At 41.9% G+C, this 14599-nt stretch overlaps 1 protein-coding gene across 1 annotated transcript; it reads right to left on the bottom strand.

The window, feature by feature from the left end:
• Positions 1-204: 204 nt before the first annotated feature.
• Positions 205-13656, bottom strand: HSPA13 (heat shock protein family A (Hsp70) member 13). The gene is made up of 5 exons (XM_077819939.1): positions 13533-13656; positions 8921-9261; positions 6370-6583; positions 5041-5208; positions 205-3357 (listed from the first exon to the last, which is right to left on the bottom strand). Exons 1-5 carry the CDS (start codon positions 13555-13557, stop codon positions 2678-2680), a joined length of 1428 nt encoding a protein of 475 aa, XP_077676065.1. The 5' UTR covers positions 13558-13656; the 3' UTR covers positions 205-2677.
• Between the last annotated feature and the right edge of the window lie 943 nt (positions 13657-14599).

Raw genomic sequence — 14599 nt, 5'->3', positions numbered from 1 at the left:
ATTGATTTAATAAAAAGGGTCACAACAATTCCAGATAAATCAAGTTGTTTAGAGCTGCTCCTTCACTTTCCTAGCCCATATTACCACCTTTTGTAGGTCACTGGTGCACTTCCTTCTCCCTGCCCTTAGTTCTGCTTCATTTCTAACAGCAATGCTTCAGACCAAAAGGAAGTCCCAAGGAAAGAGAAACAAAAGTTTGTCAGGCCAGATGCAGTTACCTTTATTTAAGAACATATTTTAAAAGGCTGTATATGAGTATCTCTGAAGGATGACATTTTCCCCAAATGCAGATGATATACATGTCAACCTGTAAACTGACAAGATTTTAAAATATTGACGAGGCATCACCACTTCCAAGACTGCACTCCCTTGAACCTCAGCTACATAAACTCTTCTAAGTAAAGTTAGGTGGTATAGGGCTACAGGCATCAAGATTTAAACAGGACTAGTCATAAAAACAGAACTCCAATCTACAAACAGTGGCATTTAGTTAAATGAAGGACCTTGATAGTAAGTTGTGCACTGGGGAAAATATACAAAGTACAATATTTTGTTTTGTTTAAAATTCAGTGGTTTGTGCCAAAATACAGTACCAAAAATTAGCATTTTAAGACCAATTGTAATTCTAACACCCTTAAAAAAAAAAAGCTATGAATAAGACTTACAGCAGGGTAAGCCCTAATTCTTGCAGAGATTTCTGCATCTATGCAAAGTAAACACAGAAGTATTTGCTCAAGAAGGGCCTGAAATAGCATCTGCATATTATTTGAGAGAATTGTACTGCATACTGATATTTGTCCATTATTTCTTTGAAGGGACTTCAACTTTAAGTTTGTCATTCGTGTAAAAAAAAAAAAAAGAAAAGGTAGTTTCAAGAATTACATACCCACCCCTGCTAATTTTTGTAATTGTACAACCACTTATTAAAATATTTCCCCCTCTTGTTGCAATAGGACCCATATAAACACAGGGCATGAGGGCCCTTGAGAACAAAGAATTTCTGCTATTTTTCTTTCTCCATACAGAAAGCTTCTTGGTTTTCCTTGGTTACAGGTCAAAAGCTACCAGCAGTATCATCTGAGATACTTTACAAATTCAGAGACAAGGCCACTTTAGAATAGTTTAAAAAACACTGTTTTGATGGAATGGGTCTGCCCTACTAAGTGCAAGCCTATTACTGAAAAGTCTCAAAATGTAGCAGATAACTGTTCATTTTAAATATTTTGCTATTAAATCTCATATTTAAAATACAACTCATTTCAGATTTGTTAAGCAAATTTTGCTTAGTTATTAGTTAGGTGATAATACCCTCTTCATTGACTAAGGATAAAACAACATATATAAAAAAAGAGTTCATTTGGCTATTCAGCATTTCAATTTATCCCTTCAAAAAGAACACAATTAGACAAGTTTCTTTAAAACCTTCCTCCAACAGTTGAGACTGTAGGAGTCAACTTCTGCTCCTTGTGTTTATTAACCCACCAGTAGTCAAAACCGTTATCAAAAGCAAAAGGCTGCAATATTACTACATTTACATCCCAGTTCCTGTGCTACTTGTATGGTTTTTCCTTTACCAGACTACACCTCACAATTATCACTCCATGTTCACTTCACAGAGTGGGCGCAAGCATCAGGAACCTGAAAACATGTAGACACCAACATGATAAGCACCAGGTAAAAATAGTTGGGATTCATTTTATTTTTAGGGAGAAAGTTAATAAAAAGAAGCTGTAGCAATTCTCTTAGTTGAGTACCAACGCATTTCATGGTAGGGATGTACTGGTTGAAGAACTTGAATGGGACCCTTCCAGAGCCTAATGTGCTTTTTTCATTTAATATAAAATTGGCTTTATAAAATCTTTTGGCTGCATGGCAGGAACTACAGTAATGATGATATTATCAGGTGTCTGCCCACTGGAGAAACATCAGAGGGACCACAGCAGCCTCTCTAGCTGATGACAAACTGAATCATAGGAATCCGTTAGGAAAATGCATTTTAAAGCAGACACCAGCGTAACAGCATGAAACAGCTAAAAAAATTCTTAATTTTTTTTGACCGCAGTAAGTCTACATTAAAAAGAGACGACAAATCCACAAATAGTTTCAGCAATAACACTGTGCTGTTATAAACAGCAGCACAAGAATCTTAAGTGAAGTGGACAAATAGACAGTATTCAAAACAGGAAAATTGCATTTAGAAAGGTGCTTTGAAGTGCTCAACTGAATCAGTTTAATAAATAAATTTAAGCTGAACATTATTTGAGCTGTCTGCATTAATACTGCTACACCTCATCTCACAGTACATACGATCTCCACCACAGGTTCAAGCTCATGATTACATTCCACTTTCGAGTTTTCAGGGTCTGCTAATAAAATTTAGCAAGAAAATGTGTGCATTTTATTGGCAGTAGCAGGTTTTCATCCCACATCCAGACAACAAACCAATGGAGCAGAGGTGGGTTGTGTGTGTCCATTATTTTTGAATTGCTAGTACCTTTAAAACATGATAGAGCCAGCACACAATAAATGGTCTAGCAACACTTAAATGGAACAGAATTAAAAAGGTATATATTACATGGCTAAGACTAAGTTTCACTGTTTGTTGGGTAAGTCTATGCATGGTCATGAGTAGATTTTTGAAACAGTGAATAATGGAATGTGACAAGAACAATGAAGTTCAGTTGAAGTTAGTTTTTCGTAAATGCCTATTAGGAATTTCTACAGCACTGACTTGGAGGGGCCAGGACCCTCCAACAATCCCAGCTTGGATAGCTACACCCATTACCACTGCCAAATCAGGATCCACAGAGGTGTTGGGTTCCTTTCCAAAGAACTCTTGAATAACTCTGCGTATCCGGGGAATACGTGTAGAGCCTCCTACTAATACAATCTCATCCACTTCTGTCTTGGGTAGATGTCCTTCCTTCAACACCTGCTCAATGGGCACAAGGATCTTCTGAAAAAGGTCCTCATTCAACATCTCAAATAGTTTTCTTGAGATTTGTGTTTCAAAGACAACTTTCACAGTGTGGCTCTGTTTGTGTGAAAGGTCATCCCTTAAAAGGTTTATCATACCGTCTTCCATTTGTGAAGATTTGGCTGTAATTAAATTTTTTTTTTTTATCTGTTCTCCTTCTGAAACAGCTTTTAGGTCCTTCCTTTCTGGCATAGTAAGAGAGACTCTGACAGGAGAAGACTTGTGTAGAGTTAAATTTAACTTGACTGCTTCCACAGCCTGTCTAAGTCGATGTATTTCTTCCTTTCTGGAGGGCACCGAGCCATACATTCGATAGATTTGGTCATACAAGTACTGCAGCAATCGCTGATTAAAGTCCTGTCCTCCAAGTTTGTTGTTACCTAAGACATAAAAAAATATATCAGGTCACACACAGCATTTCAGAAGGCACAAAGATGCCCTTTATGTCATGTGCAGGACATTCTCATGGGACTGGGAAAAAGAAACGTTCACAACTATAGTCCCAACAGTCAATGGCACAATCAGAAGTATAATCACTTGGGGATATTTTGTTTGTAATGTGATTCACAAAACAAGACAAGAATGGTCTCAGGTTCTCTGTTTCAATATGCATAAATGAAAAAGCAAGAGGTTGGGGATTTTAGAGGAAGTATCTTTTTTTTAAAAAAAAAAGTCCACGAGAACACTAGGAAGGGGTTTGGTTCGCAGAATGTAAAATTTGAAATGGAAAATATTTGCAGCCTGCTGCGATACTATGCAAGTCAATCTTTTCCATATTCCCAACTCACACTCCAAGTCTTAGTTACTGTCTACATCTCTGCCCATATTAGACATTTTCACTAATAGCAGCAAGATGAAACTCATGAAGGATTACTGCCTCAACTCCTGGAGCTGAACTTTGTTAAGGACTTATTGTATTTTAGAGCCTTCATATTAAAATCATATACTAAGGGACATTAATGTGCACCGATAAAGGCTACTTTTGAGCCATAAGGTATCTATTCTGTCAAGTTCTTCCTGTGGAAACGCTGATTCCCAGTAGGAGTTATTTCAGCTCTTTGATCAGTGAGCTTCAAGCTCTGGTAACGGACCCATCCTATACTAGGCTTTATAGGTATGTAGTGGAATAGTGCACTCATCCCAATTTCCCTCCTAATGTGTTAGTTCCACCTTAACCATCCTTCCAACAGTTTTCGGATACCCATGCCTGCTCTTCATAAGATTGGCCTCTTGAGTTTTCCAATGGAATGTGCAATACCCATAAATATTCAGTCCATCTTTTTATTTCAACTGAAAAAAGGAGTTCATACTGTTCAACAGAACCATGTTGAAATGGCTGACTGCATTTATTACTCTTTTGCTTTCACTAGACAGCGCAGCAGATGTCAAAGCCCATTGAGTCGGGAATATCAACAATAGTACTCAGCCTCAGATCTGTCTGAATCCAGGTCATCTGCAAAGCAATTTGTGTTCACTAAATAGGTTTACAAAGCATTGCTGCCAGAATTCTTTGCCAAGTGATGAATCAGTTTGGCATATTTGTGTTACAAAACCTGTTTCTGGGTTGACCGTGTGTGAGCTCTCCACCCCTTAATGTCCGAACTACAGCGTAGCACAAAAGGGGACTGTTCTAAGGCACCCTTCAATAATATGGCAAATCCCCTTGACTCAGACAGATGGAGGTAGTAGAATGCTTTGAAACGCCACTAGCTCCAGGCACAGTAATTGTAAAAGCACAAATGCTCAGGTTACCTGTGCACAAATGTGACAATGACAGAAAACTAGACCACAGCTTCTTATGTTAAAATCAGCCAAAGAATGGAAGAATTTCTCTTAATTAAAATCAGTTGCAAACCTAATTTTAGAATTATGGAGAGTAGAAATAACATTCAGGGGACCAGTAGGCCACCTAAAGTTCTAAGGTATGTCAATCTCAGCATGTCAATTTAGCATCCCTTTACAGGTGATTTTTTTCCATGTATCCACTGAAATTATATAGAACTAGTTTTTAACTTAATAAAAACCAACATGTTCCATTGAAGTATAGGGTGACTTATCCTTACCTGCCATCGCTCGTGTCAGAAACATCCCTCCTTGTTTATTCAATAATGAGACATCCAAAGTTCCTCCACCCAAATCCACTACCAGAACATTAAACACATCCACTTTATGGAGACCATAAGCCATAGCTGCAGCAGTAGGTTCATTAATTACCCGTAATATCTCCAACCCTGAAAAAGCAAAACAAGTTAACATTTTCTCCACACAACTGATGAGTGGAATCTATTGTACTACACAGAGTTATTAGTAACCCAGCCCAGTTGCCAGCAAAAAGCTGGCATTGTCCAACAATAGCCAATGAGTGGAAGGCAGGTTTGAAAGGCTGCAGCCAGAGAAGGAAGCACTGAGCTGCACCTCTCCTCCTCACTGCAGCCCTGCAAACCTCCTGCAGACTGGGTAGCAGTAGAGAAAGGGGCTGCAGTGCAAAAGTTGGGGCTTTCTATCTGGGGCCAAAGAGCTGCACAGGACCTCTTCTCTCTGCTCTCCAAGGCTCAGCATCTCCCAGCGTTTCTTCCCCTGGGTACAGTTCCCTGGCAGGACACAATCCAGAAAGCACAGGGAGAGATGCTGCGTAGTGCCAGGATCCTGGCTACAGCTCTCTCTCTCTGCTACTGCCCTGCCCATACTATCCTCTCCCAGGCCACAGCCCCTTACCTCCTGTCCACAGGCAGGTTTGCTGCGCTGCAACCAGGAAAGAAACGTCAATGGGACGTGATTTGGTTAGTAGCAACATTTTGTTGGGAGCCAAAGCTGTTATATCTGGGTTGCTATTAAGTGGAATCTACTGTATGTTTAAACAGAAACTCTATGAAAATATTCCATTAAATAGTGTCAATTTTTGTTCAGATTGAAGTAAAATATAAGACATTTAAGAGAAGTTCACAGGGAATTCTACATCTGCCATAGCTTTCATTTTTTTGTTTTTAAGATAAACTTGGAATATCATTCTTAAATTTACTTTTAGAGCAGTCTGTCAGAATGAAAACTGATTGAACAGTTACCTCAGTGTGCTTTCTCAGAGGAGGTGAGGTGGGATGGTTTGTTATCTTGTTTTTGAGTCTGATTTATTCCCATGAAGTTTCCTGTATAATTTTCTCAAATTGAAAATTTCCAAAAAACCTATTTCCTTTAGTGATACTTGGGCACACTGCTATCTGTACTTGCATTAGCCAACAGCACTTCAGATCATTTGAGAGTTCCCTGCTGTTCTTGGTGATTGCCACTGATTCTCTGTTGCTATTCTACATTTCACAAACAACTTAGTGAGATGAGTAAACCTCAGGGTAATTCAAAGAGTAGAGGGGAAAATACCAGAAACAAAGATGCATCACCTGCAAGGTTAGCTGCCTTAATAGTATAGTTCCGTTGCCTTTCATCAAACTCTGCTGGCACTGAAACGACAGCATTAGAAACTGGCATGCCAAGGTACTCTTCTGCCATCCTCTTTAATTTCAATAGCAGTTGAGAGCCAATATACTCAGGTGAGACATTATATGTTTCATTGGTTGTCACTGAAAATTCAGCTGCTCCATTGTTGCTGAAAATCTGAGGGGGGGGGGAGGGGAGAGAGAGAGAGACAGCAAAACCCACAAGTGTGAAACACAGCCCATCTTTCATTAAACAAAATGAATGTGTGAAACTGTACTTGGATATGTAGAATACCTGCTTACTCCAGAATCTACTATGTGGTGGCTTTGCCAGCCTAAAACATTCTATCTGAACCAGTTTTCTTTACCTTCCATTATGAATGATATATGACATGAAGGCATTCAAGTTGCCAGAAAATGTGCCTACAGTACTTTGATCTATTTGGGCAAAATAGACGAGTGAGTCAAAATCCAGAAGCTGGGTCACACAACATCAGAATTAATAATCCTACACAACAGCACATCTAAGGAATGAAAACAGTTCTTTTGAGGCAAACCCTAGGTCTACTCTACTGCTAAAGCAGAAATTATACAGGACGTCTCAGCAGACACGCATGTATATAGGTACTTATTCAGTCCACATCAAAGGAGTTGCTGAGTGCTACTGTACCACTGAAGATTTATTTTATGCAGACTCCCTGCACCCACTATTAGCAGAGACAAAAGAATGATTTCTGATGCCTGACTTAGTACGCATTGTTAAGTATTTTATTGTGCTAGTTTCACCATTATTGAAAGACAGGTTTGTAGAACTGCTACTTTCAGGTCCATTTATAATTATAAATGAACTGCATAAAAAAAGACAAACAATGAAAAGGAGTACTTGTGGGGGGGGGGGAGGGGAATAAACGTGGGGAAATAGTTTTACTTTGTGTAATGACCCATCCACTCCCAGTCTTTATTCAAACCTAAGTTAGTTGTATCCAGTTTGCAAATTAATTCCAGTTCAGCATTCTCTCCTTGGAGTCTGTTTTTTTTTGTGGAAGAATTGCAACTTTTAGGTCTGTAATCGAGAGACCAAAGAGATTGGAGCATTCTCCAACTGGTTTTTGAACGTTATAATTCTTGACGTCTGATTTGTGTCCATTTATTCTTTTACGTAGAGACGGTCCAGTTTGACCAATGTAAATGGCAGAGGGGCATTGCTGGCACATATCACATTGGTAGATGTGCAGGTGAACGAGCCTCTGATAGTGTGGGTGATGTTATTAGGCCCTATGATGGTGTCCCCTCAATAGATATGTGGACACAGCTGGCAACGGGCTCTGTTGCAAGGCTAGGTTCCTGGGTTTGTGGTTCTGTTGTGTGGTGTGTGGTTGCTTGTGAGTATTTGCTTCAGGTTGGGGGGCTGTCTGTAAGCAAGGACTGGTCTGTCTCCCAAGATCTGTGAGAGTGATGGGTCCTTCAGGATAGGTTATAGATCTTTGATGATGCGTTGGAGAGGTTTTAGTTGGGGGCTGAAGGTGATGGCTAGTGGCATTCTGTTCTTTTCTTTGTTGGGCCTGTGCTGTAGTAGGTGACTTCTGGGTACTCTTCTGGCTCTGTCAATCTGTTTCTTCACTTCAGCAGGTCGGTATTGTAGTTGTAAGAATGCTTGAAGGTAGTTGGGAAATTGTAAGTGTAAAAGACTAGCTATCCATAATCATGAAAAAAATGCACTGAGAACTATGAAAGCTGTGTATTACATAATGTTTACAATTCAATTGAAGTTTACTGAAAAACACTATTTTGGTTTACATCTTATACAGTATCATCAGATAAGGTCCTACTCTGTGCGTTGTGACAAAACAAGGCTAATACTCAAGTAACTACAGGAGGGGGGAAAGGATTAGTACCCTAGAAACTCTCTACCTGTAGTGCATTTCTTGTTGTATAAACTAGAATTAATAAAAATAAATGTATTCAATAAAGAGGGAGGCTCCATTTCAGAGAGAAGATTCTTGCATGTTTCAGTACCCTCCTGCTCAGAACAGAAGAGGATCATGTATGTACTGTATCCACAAACCATCACATCTAGTAAATTCAAATTTGGCGTTTGCCAACAGAGCAACTCCCATTGCCAAATACTCTTCTCTCAGATTTTTCCTTCTGCTGTGAAACCAGTTGTTTTGCTCAAGTTCCATCCCACTTCTCTCTGCCTCAAACTCATATGCCTCAAAACAGTCCAGTATCATAGGTATAAAAATAACATAGGTATAACAGCCAAATGCAAAGTTAATCAAGAATAAATACCTGTACAATATATGTTATTATTTTATCTTTATTTTAATTTTTTGCAATTTCTATGTTTGGATCTCACCAGCACAAAGACCATATTTTGTTCCTGAAATGCTACATTCAGGGTTCTGCATCCTGATGATCAACCTGCCAGACAAAGGCAATTGGATCTGCTCCCTCTGAACACCATATATATAAAACTGTAATTTGGATACAATTGGTAAAGATTGCTGTTTACCTTAAATGGATATCTGCTACTTTCATTTTTCAGCTCTTCTGGAGTGAAGATTTTCCCTATGAATCTTTTGGCATCATATACCGTGTTCTGTGGATTAGAATCTGCTAGTTCTAGGCCATCATATCCCACGTACACATCTGTGTCTGTGAATGACACTATGCTTGGTATGCTGTTATGCCCACTTTCATCTGAAATAACTTTCACCTGCCCTGTGCCAGGAAGGAACACGCCAACAGAGCAGTAAGTGGTGCCAAGGTCAATCCCAATCACTTTTGGTGTAGGCATAGGTAGATACTGTTGTGCCAGGTAACCAGCCAACAAAAGGGCCAAGACAGCTGAACCTGTGAGAGCGATAAAAAGACAGTAACAGAGCATCCATCCAAACAAATTTGGAAGTTCTTCATAGCTATAATACTAGTTGTGACAGTGGTAAATTGAGTGCCAGCTCTTGCCAAGGCCATAAGAACTGACAAACTCGTAGCTGGAAGCCAAACCAGCTCACCTGTATGTTGGTTTTGTTCAAAACAGGTATTAGTATTATAATATATTTAGTGTTTAGACTATGAAATGCTCGTAAATTGCTGCACGTATTAATCTCACTTGTAGTATCTGTATTCCATTCTGTAGGGAAATACACAATTCCCGTGCCTGCGTTCACAAATTCAGAGCAAACATTTTCAAGGTTATAAAGTAAAACTTGTGTGTCTCTTCCCCCCACTGTATATTAAGAAAACCTATCAAGATTAAACAGGCCATTAAGAAACATCACAATACAAAGGATTGGCGAATGGCCCTATCCCACCTCGGAAATGCTACATGCAAGGGAGCTTCTCAAATGGACTGTAGGGCCAAATGTAAAAGATAAAATAAGGTTACAAGAAAATTTTTCATTTCTTTTCTGTTTGAACTCTCACTAGGTCAGAGACACTTAACTAAAGCAGAGATCTCCAGGGCCCTGAAACTGAATTGACAGATTACTATCCCTGTCATCTTTATCAACCATATATGGTATGCTTGCTTGCTTGGTAGCACCTGTAAATAACTTTCTTATTTCTTTTTCCTAGGTAATAAGCCTTTAGATAGTTTATTATGGGACTGGCTACAGGTGTTGTCTTTAGTGTAAGATCAAAGGGTAGATAATGAGGGGTAGCTGACCGGTCTCTTGGGACTGGAAGCAACCTGAATATTTCGTGATTTTTATGTAAGTGACCATTTATCACTAAATCCAGCTTGCGCGGATGGCAAAATAGACTGGGGAGCCCGAGGGGATGGTCTGACACTCCACAGTAAGACTAGTACAGTGGCCCAGGAATTCATATTTGTTACTGAGTTGATGAAATCTAATTATAGAACATGCCACCAGTTTGGGGTGTTCTGCCCTGTTTTTGACAGTCTGCCCTGAAGTAACACTCACGGCCATGAATCACTCAGCCAGCATGATATTACTCTGTTGTGTATAAATCCCTCCACTGATTCCACTCAGTATATATTTTAGTATATATATAGTATATATTTACTCTGATGTAAAATTAGAGTGTGAAATCACATTGTGAAACTGCTTTGTGCTTAGTCTCATTTCCTCAGAAGTCAGCAGCAAGCTTGCATCTGGCAATTCAGGCAAATTACTAGCCACTGAAGTGTAACAGACAAGGACATAAGATTTGTGAAAGTTTAAAGAAAGGAATGGTAAATCAAAAAAACAAAATAATGTTGCAAAGTGATTTACAAATAATAATAAATACTCATCTTCTATGTGAGGTATGTAAGTATAATCCCTACATTACAGATACTGAAAACGAAGCAGAGGCTAACTGAATTGCTCACACAACAAATCAATGACATAGCCAGAGTAAGATCCCAGGAGTTCCTGGCTACTAGTCCATGGCTCAAATGACATCCCTCTATTTCGCTCTCCTGCTTATTTTGAAGACTGTCAATATAAATATACATACAAACCATGAGCTTCCCATGTCAGTCAAAGACTAGTCATATCTTCCAGAGAGCAACAGCCTGATGTTCTAGTATTGGGACTTTATTTTAAGCATAAAAGGCAGCATGGAAGATGGCATAGAGATGGGAGAGGTGAGGCTGAAACTGTTGACAAAGCCAAGATACATGATAAGAGAAGAGACCCAATATGCGAGCTGGGTAGGGTCAAGGCCTGGGCTCAAATGCAAGAACAAGAAATGTATGTTGTATAAATTGCACAAAGTGGAATCAGTGGAGGGATTTAAAGATAGGAGCAATAAGGTAAGATCAATGGGCAAAGATGATGTTAACATGTGTTTCTGACAGATGGGAAAGGAATTGTGTGTTTGTTTATTTTTACAGTTATGCTTCTTTTCTATGTTTGGATGATTTTGGGGTGATATTCTGTATAAGACCTGTACCAAATGGATATGTCACAAACAGAAATGATTCAGGCATAAGTATCCGGAAAAGCCAATTTGAGAAGATAAGCTTCATGCCTAGACTTGAAAATATTGACAGTTTATGGCAGATATGTTCAAATTCAGTGCCCCACATCTCTGACATGTCACAGGCAAAAGCACGAGACAAAATAGTCTTTGAGAACCTTTTGAAGTTGAAGCCATACTGCTGTAACCAAATGTAGGCCATGACCAGGAATACATACAAATCCCTGTGAATTGACTGGCCAGAGTTGCATGAAGATTTACATATGAAAAGAAAGCTCAGCGCTAGTAACAGATCAGAAATAAGGAAGAGGTTTTAGCAAAATAAATAAAATACAATTAGAACAACAGACTTTTGTACCAGTCAGCACTCTGACGGCAGGATTAGGCAAGAATTAAGACTACGGACATGTCTACACAGAACTGTTTCTGACTTACCCACTTGGGTTAAACTAAACAGGAACAAGCCATCCTTTTTCCAAAATGAGAATCCACACATGAAGGTAACCAGAAACAGCTACTGTGCTTTAAATTTACACCCTAGCTCAGGGGTGGGCAAACTTTTTGGCCCAAGGGCCACATTGAAGTTGCAAAACAGCATGGAGGGCCACGTAAGAAAGGCTGTCCCTCCCCAAATAGCCTGGCCCCTGCCCCCTATCCACCCTCTCAGAATCCCCAATCCATCCAACCCCCCCACTCCTTGTCCCCTGACTCTCGGGGATCCCACCCCCTATCCAACCCTCCCCTGCTCCTTGTCTCCTGACCGCCCCCTCCCGGGACTCCCAGCCCCCATCCAACCCTCCCTGTCTCCTGACCGCCCCCAAACCTGCACCCCATCCAACTGCTCCCTGTCTCCTGACTGTCCCCCAAGACCTCCTGCCCCTTATCCAACCCTCCCTTCCCCCTGCTCCCTTACCATACCGCTCAGAGCGGCAGGCCAGGCTTATTGGAAAGCCTGGGAGGGCGCAAGCCATGCTGCCCAGCAATAGCGGTGGGCCAGAGCAGTGCCCGCTCATCGGCGCGGCTGCAGGGGAGGGGGAACAACAGGGGAGGGGCCGGGGGCTAGCCTCCCCGTCCGGGAGCTCAAAGGCCAGGCCGGATGTGGCCCACGGGCCGTATTTGCCCACCTCTGCCCTAGCTTAATCCATGTGAACTGTCAAAGGCAGACAAACCCTGAGTGTTACTATTAACCCCATAACGTGCCATGTTCAGGATCTATTGACCATTAAGGCACTAAGACTGGGCTCCCCACATGGATCCCCAGGAAGGAGATCAGCAACAAACCTGTGACAGATTGAAAAGGTTATCATAAGAACGGCCGTACTGGGTCAGAACAAAGGCCCATCTAGCCCAGTATCTTGTCTTCCAACACTGGCCAATGCCAGATGCGCCAGAGGGAATGAACAGAACAGGTAATCATCAACCATTCCTGGCTTCTGGCAAACAGAGGCTAGGGACAACATCCCTGCCCACAACCATTGATGAACCTATCTTCCATTAATTTACTTAGTTCTTTTTTTAATCCTGTTATAGTCTTGGGGCAAGGAGAGCCACAGGTTGACTGTACGTTGTGTGAAAAAATACTTCCTTTTGTTTGTTTTAAACCTGCTGTCTACCAATTTCCTTTGGTGGCCTCTAGTTCGTGTGTTATGAGAAGTAGTAAATAATATTTCCTTATTTACTTTCTCCACACCAGTCAGGGTTTTATAGACCTCTACCATATCTCCCCCTTAAGTCATCTCTCTTCCAACCTGAAAAGTCCCAGTCATACTAATCTCTCCTCCTATGGCAGCTGTTCCATACACCTAATCATTTTTGTTGCCCTTTTCCGAACCTTTTCCAATTTATCTTTTTCCAGATGGGGGAACACCCCTATTTACCGCTCTCCGTCCATCAACTCTGCTGCTCCTTTGTGCACGTTACTACATAGGGCCCGCTGCTGCCCTACAAGCTCCCCCCAGCCCCACCGCTGGCCGCAGGCGAGGGGCTGGCAGAGCAGCTCAGCCTCCAGCCTCCCTGCCGCGAAGGCCCCCCGAGGCCGCCCACTGGGGCCAAGCGGGAGCCGAGAGCGGGGACCCGCAGCGAACCTCCCCCGGGCACACAGCGGCCCATTCCCGAGCCCGGGGGCCCGGACTCTTCCCCCCGCCCCTGGCACAGGCCCCGGCCCCGGCCCCCGGCCCCCAGCCCCGCTCACTCACCCAGCATCGTCATCTCGCCGGCCATTGCCCCAGCGCTCGGGCCCGCCCGCTCCAAGCTGCCGCTTGTCCGCCCGGCTTCCGCACCCGGGGCCGTTTGCTGACGCTCCCTTTCTGCCAGGGAGAGGTTTGGAAACCCCCGCTCCGCCCGCGCGGCCCCCTGGGAGGTGGCGTCCGCTCGCCGCCCCCTACCCAGCGCCGCTGCAGGGCCGCAGACTCCATAGAAACGACAACTCCCGGCAGCCGTCGCGAGAGCGACGGTGCGTCCCCGCCTTAAACGTCATCAAAAACAGCGTCCGGTCCTAGTGCGCATGCGCGCAATGAAAGGGCGCTTGTCCGGCACGTGGCTCGCAGTGTCTGCTGGGGCGGGTAGTCTCATTCGTTCTATCCGGGCACTGCGAGCAATTCTCTCTTGTGGCCACCCGCGCCGCGAGGCATGGGTCAGGCCCTGACGTCATCAGATTGGTTATAAAACGGGGGGAGGGCGGGTAATAAAATGGTGGGTTTTTTTGGTTTATTGCTTGCCTGGTTTTCAAACATTGCTGGGAGCTGTAGTTCACGAAAGCTTATGTTCAAATAAATTAGTTAGTCTCTAAGGTGCCACAAGTACTCCTTTTTGCGAAAACCCAGAAGGATGCTCCAGGTAAAACCTGAACAGGTGGCAAGCCTCCGTGGAGATCACGTTTTCCAGTTTGTATCCCCCACCCTGAGGGCTACACGTTTAGGAAAGCTGAGAATAGAAATTCATATAATTCTGTGTTTTCAGGACCTATAAATAATAAAACTAGTTAGTTAAAATCAAGTCCAATTTTGAGTAATTAAGTAAATAGTTTAACAAGAAGCAAAATCAAATCCAATTTTGCTTCTTGTTAAACTATTTACTTATTGATAATGTTGCTTCTCTGGTGAGTAGCAGCAGATTTTCAGGGGCTTAGGTCATTTTCCTATTTGGATCAGAAACCGATGACATGGAATAAGTTCAATTTATTTATTTATAAAATAAATAGTTCATAGTTCAGTTTATTTATAAAATGTACATTTATGCTGTTTTCTGAAACACGGATGGTAAC

This window comes from Eretmochelys imbricata, chromosome 1 (assembly GCF_965152235.1).
Source record: "Eretmochelys imbricata isolate rEreImb1 chromosome 1, rEreImb1.hap1, whole genome shotgun sequence".
Taxonomy (NCBI): domain Eukaryota; kingdom Metazoa; phylum Chordata; order Testudines; family Cheloniidae; genus Eretmochelys; species Eretmochelys imbricata.
This window is presented reverse-complemented; position numbering and strand designations above follow the sequence as displayed.

Coding starts and splice junctions, on each gene's coding strand:
- HSPA13 (XM_077819939.1), bottom strand. CDS start 13,557: ATGGCCGGCGAGATGACGATGCTGG. Junction 9,262..13,532: donor CGGCGAGATGACGATGCTGG/GTGAGTGAGCGG, acceptor TCGCTCTCACAG/GTTCAGCTGTCTTGGCCCTT. Junction 5,209..6,369: donor TAAGGCAGCTAACCTTGCAG/GTGATGCATCTT, acceptor TTGCTTTTTCAG/GGTTGGAGATATTACGGGTA.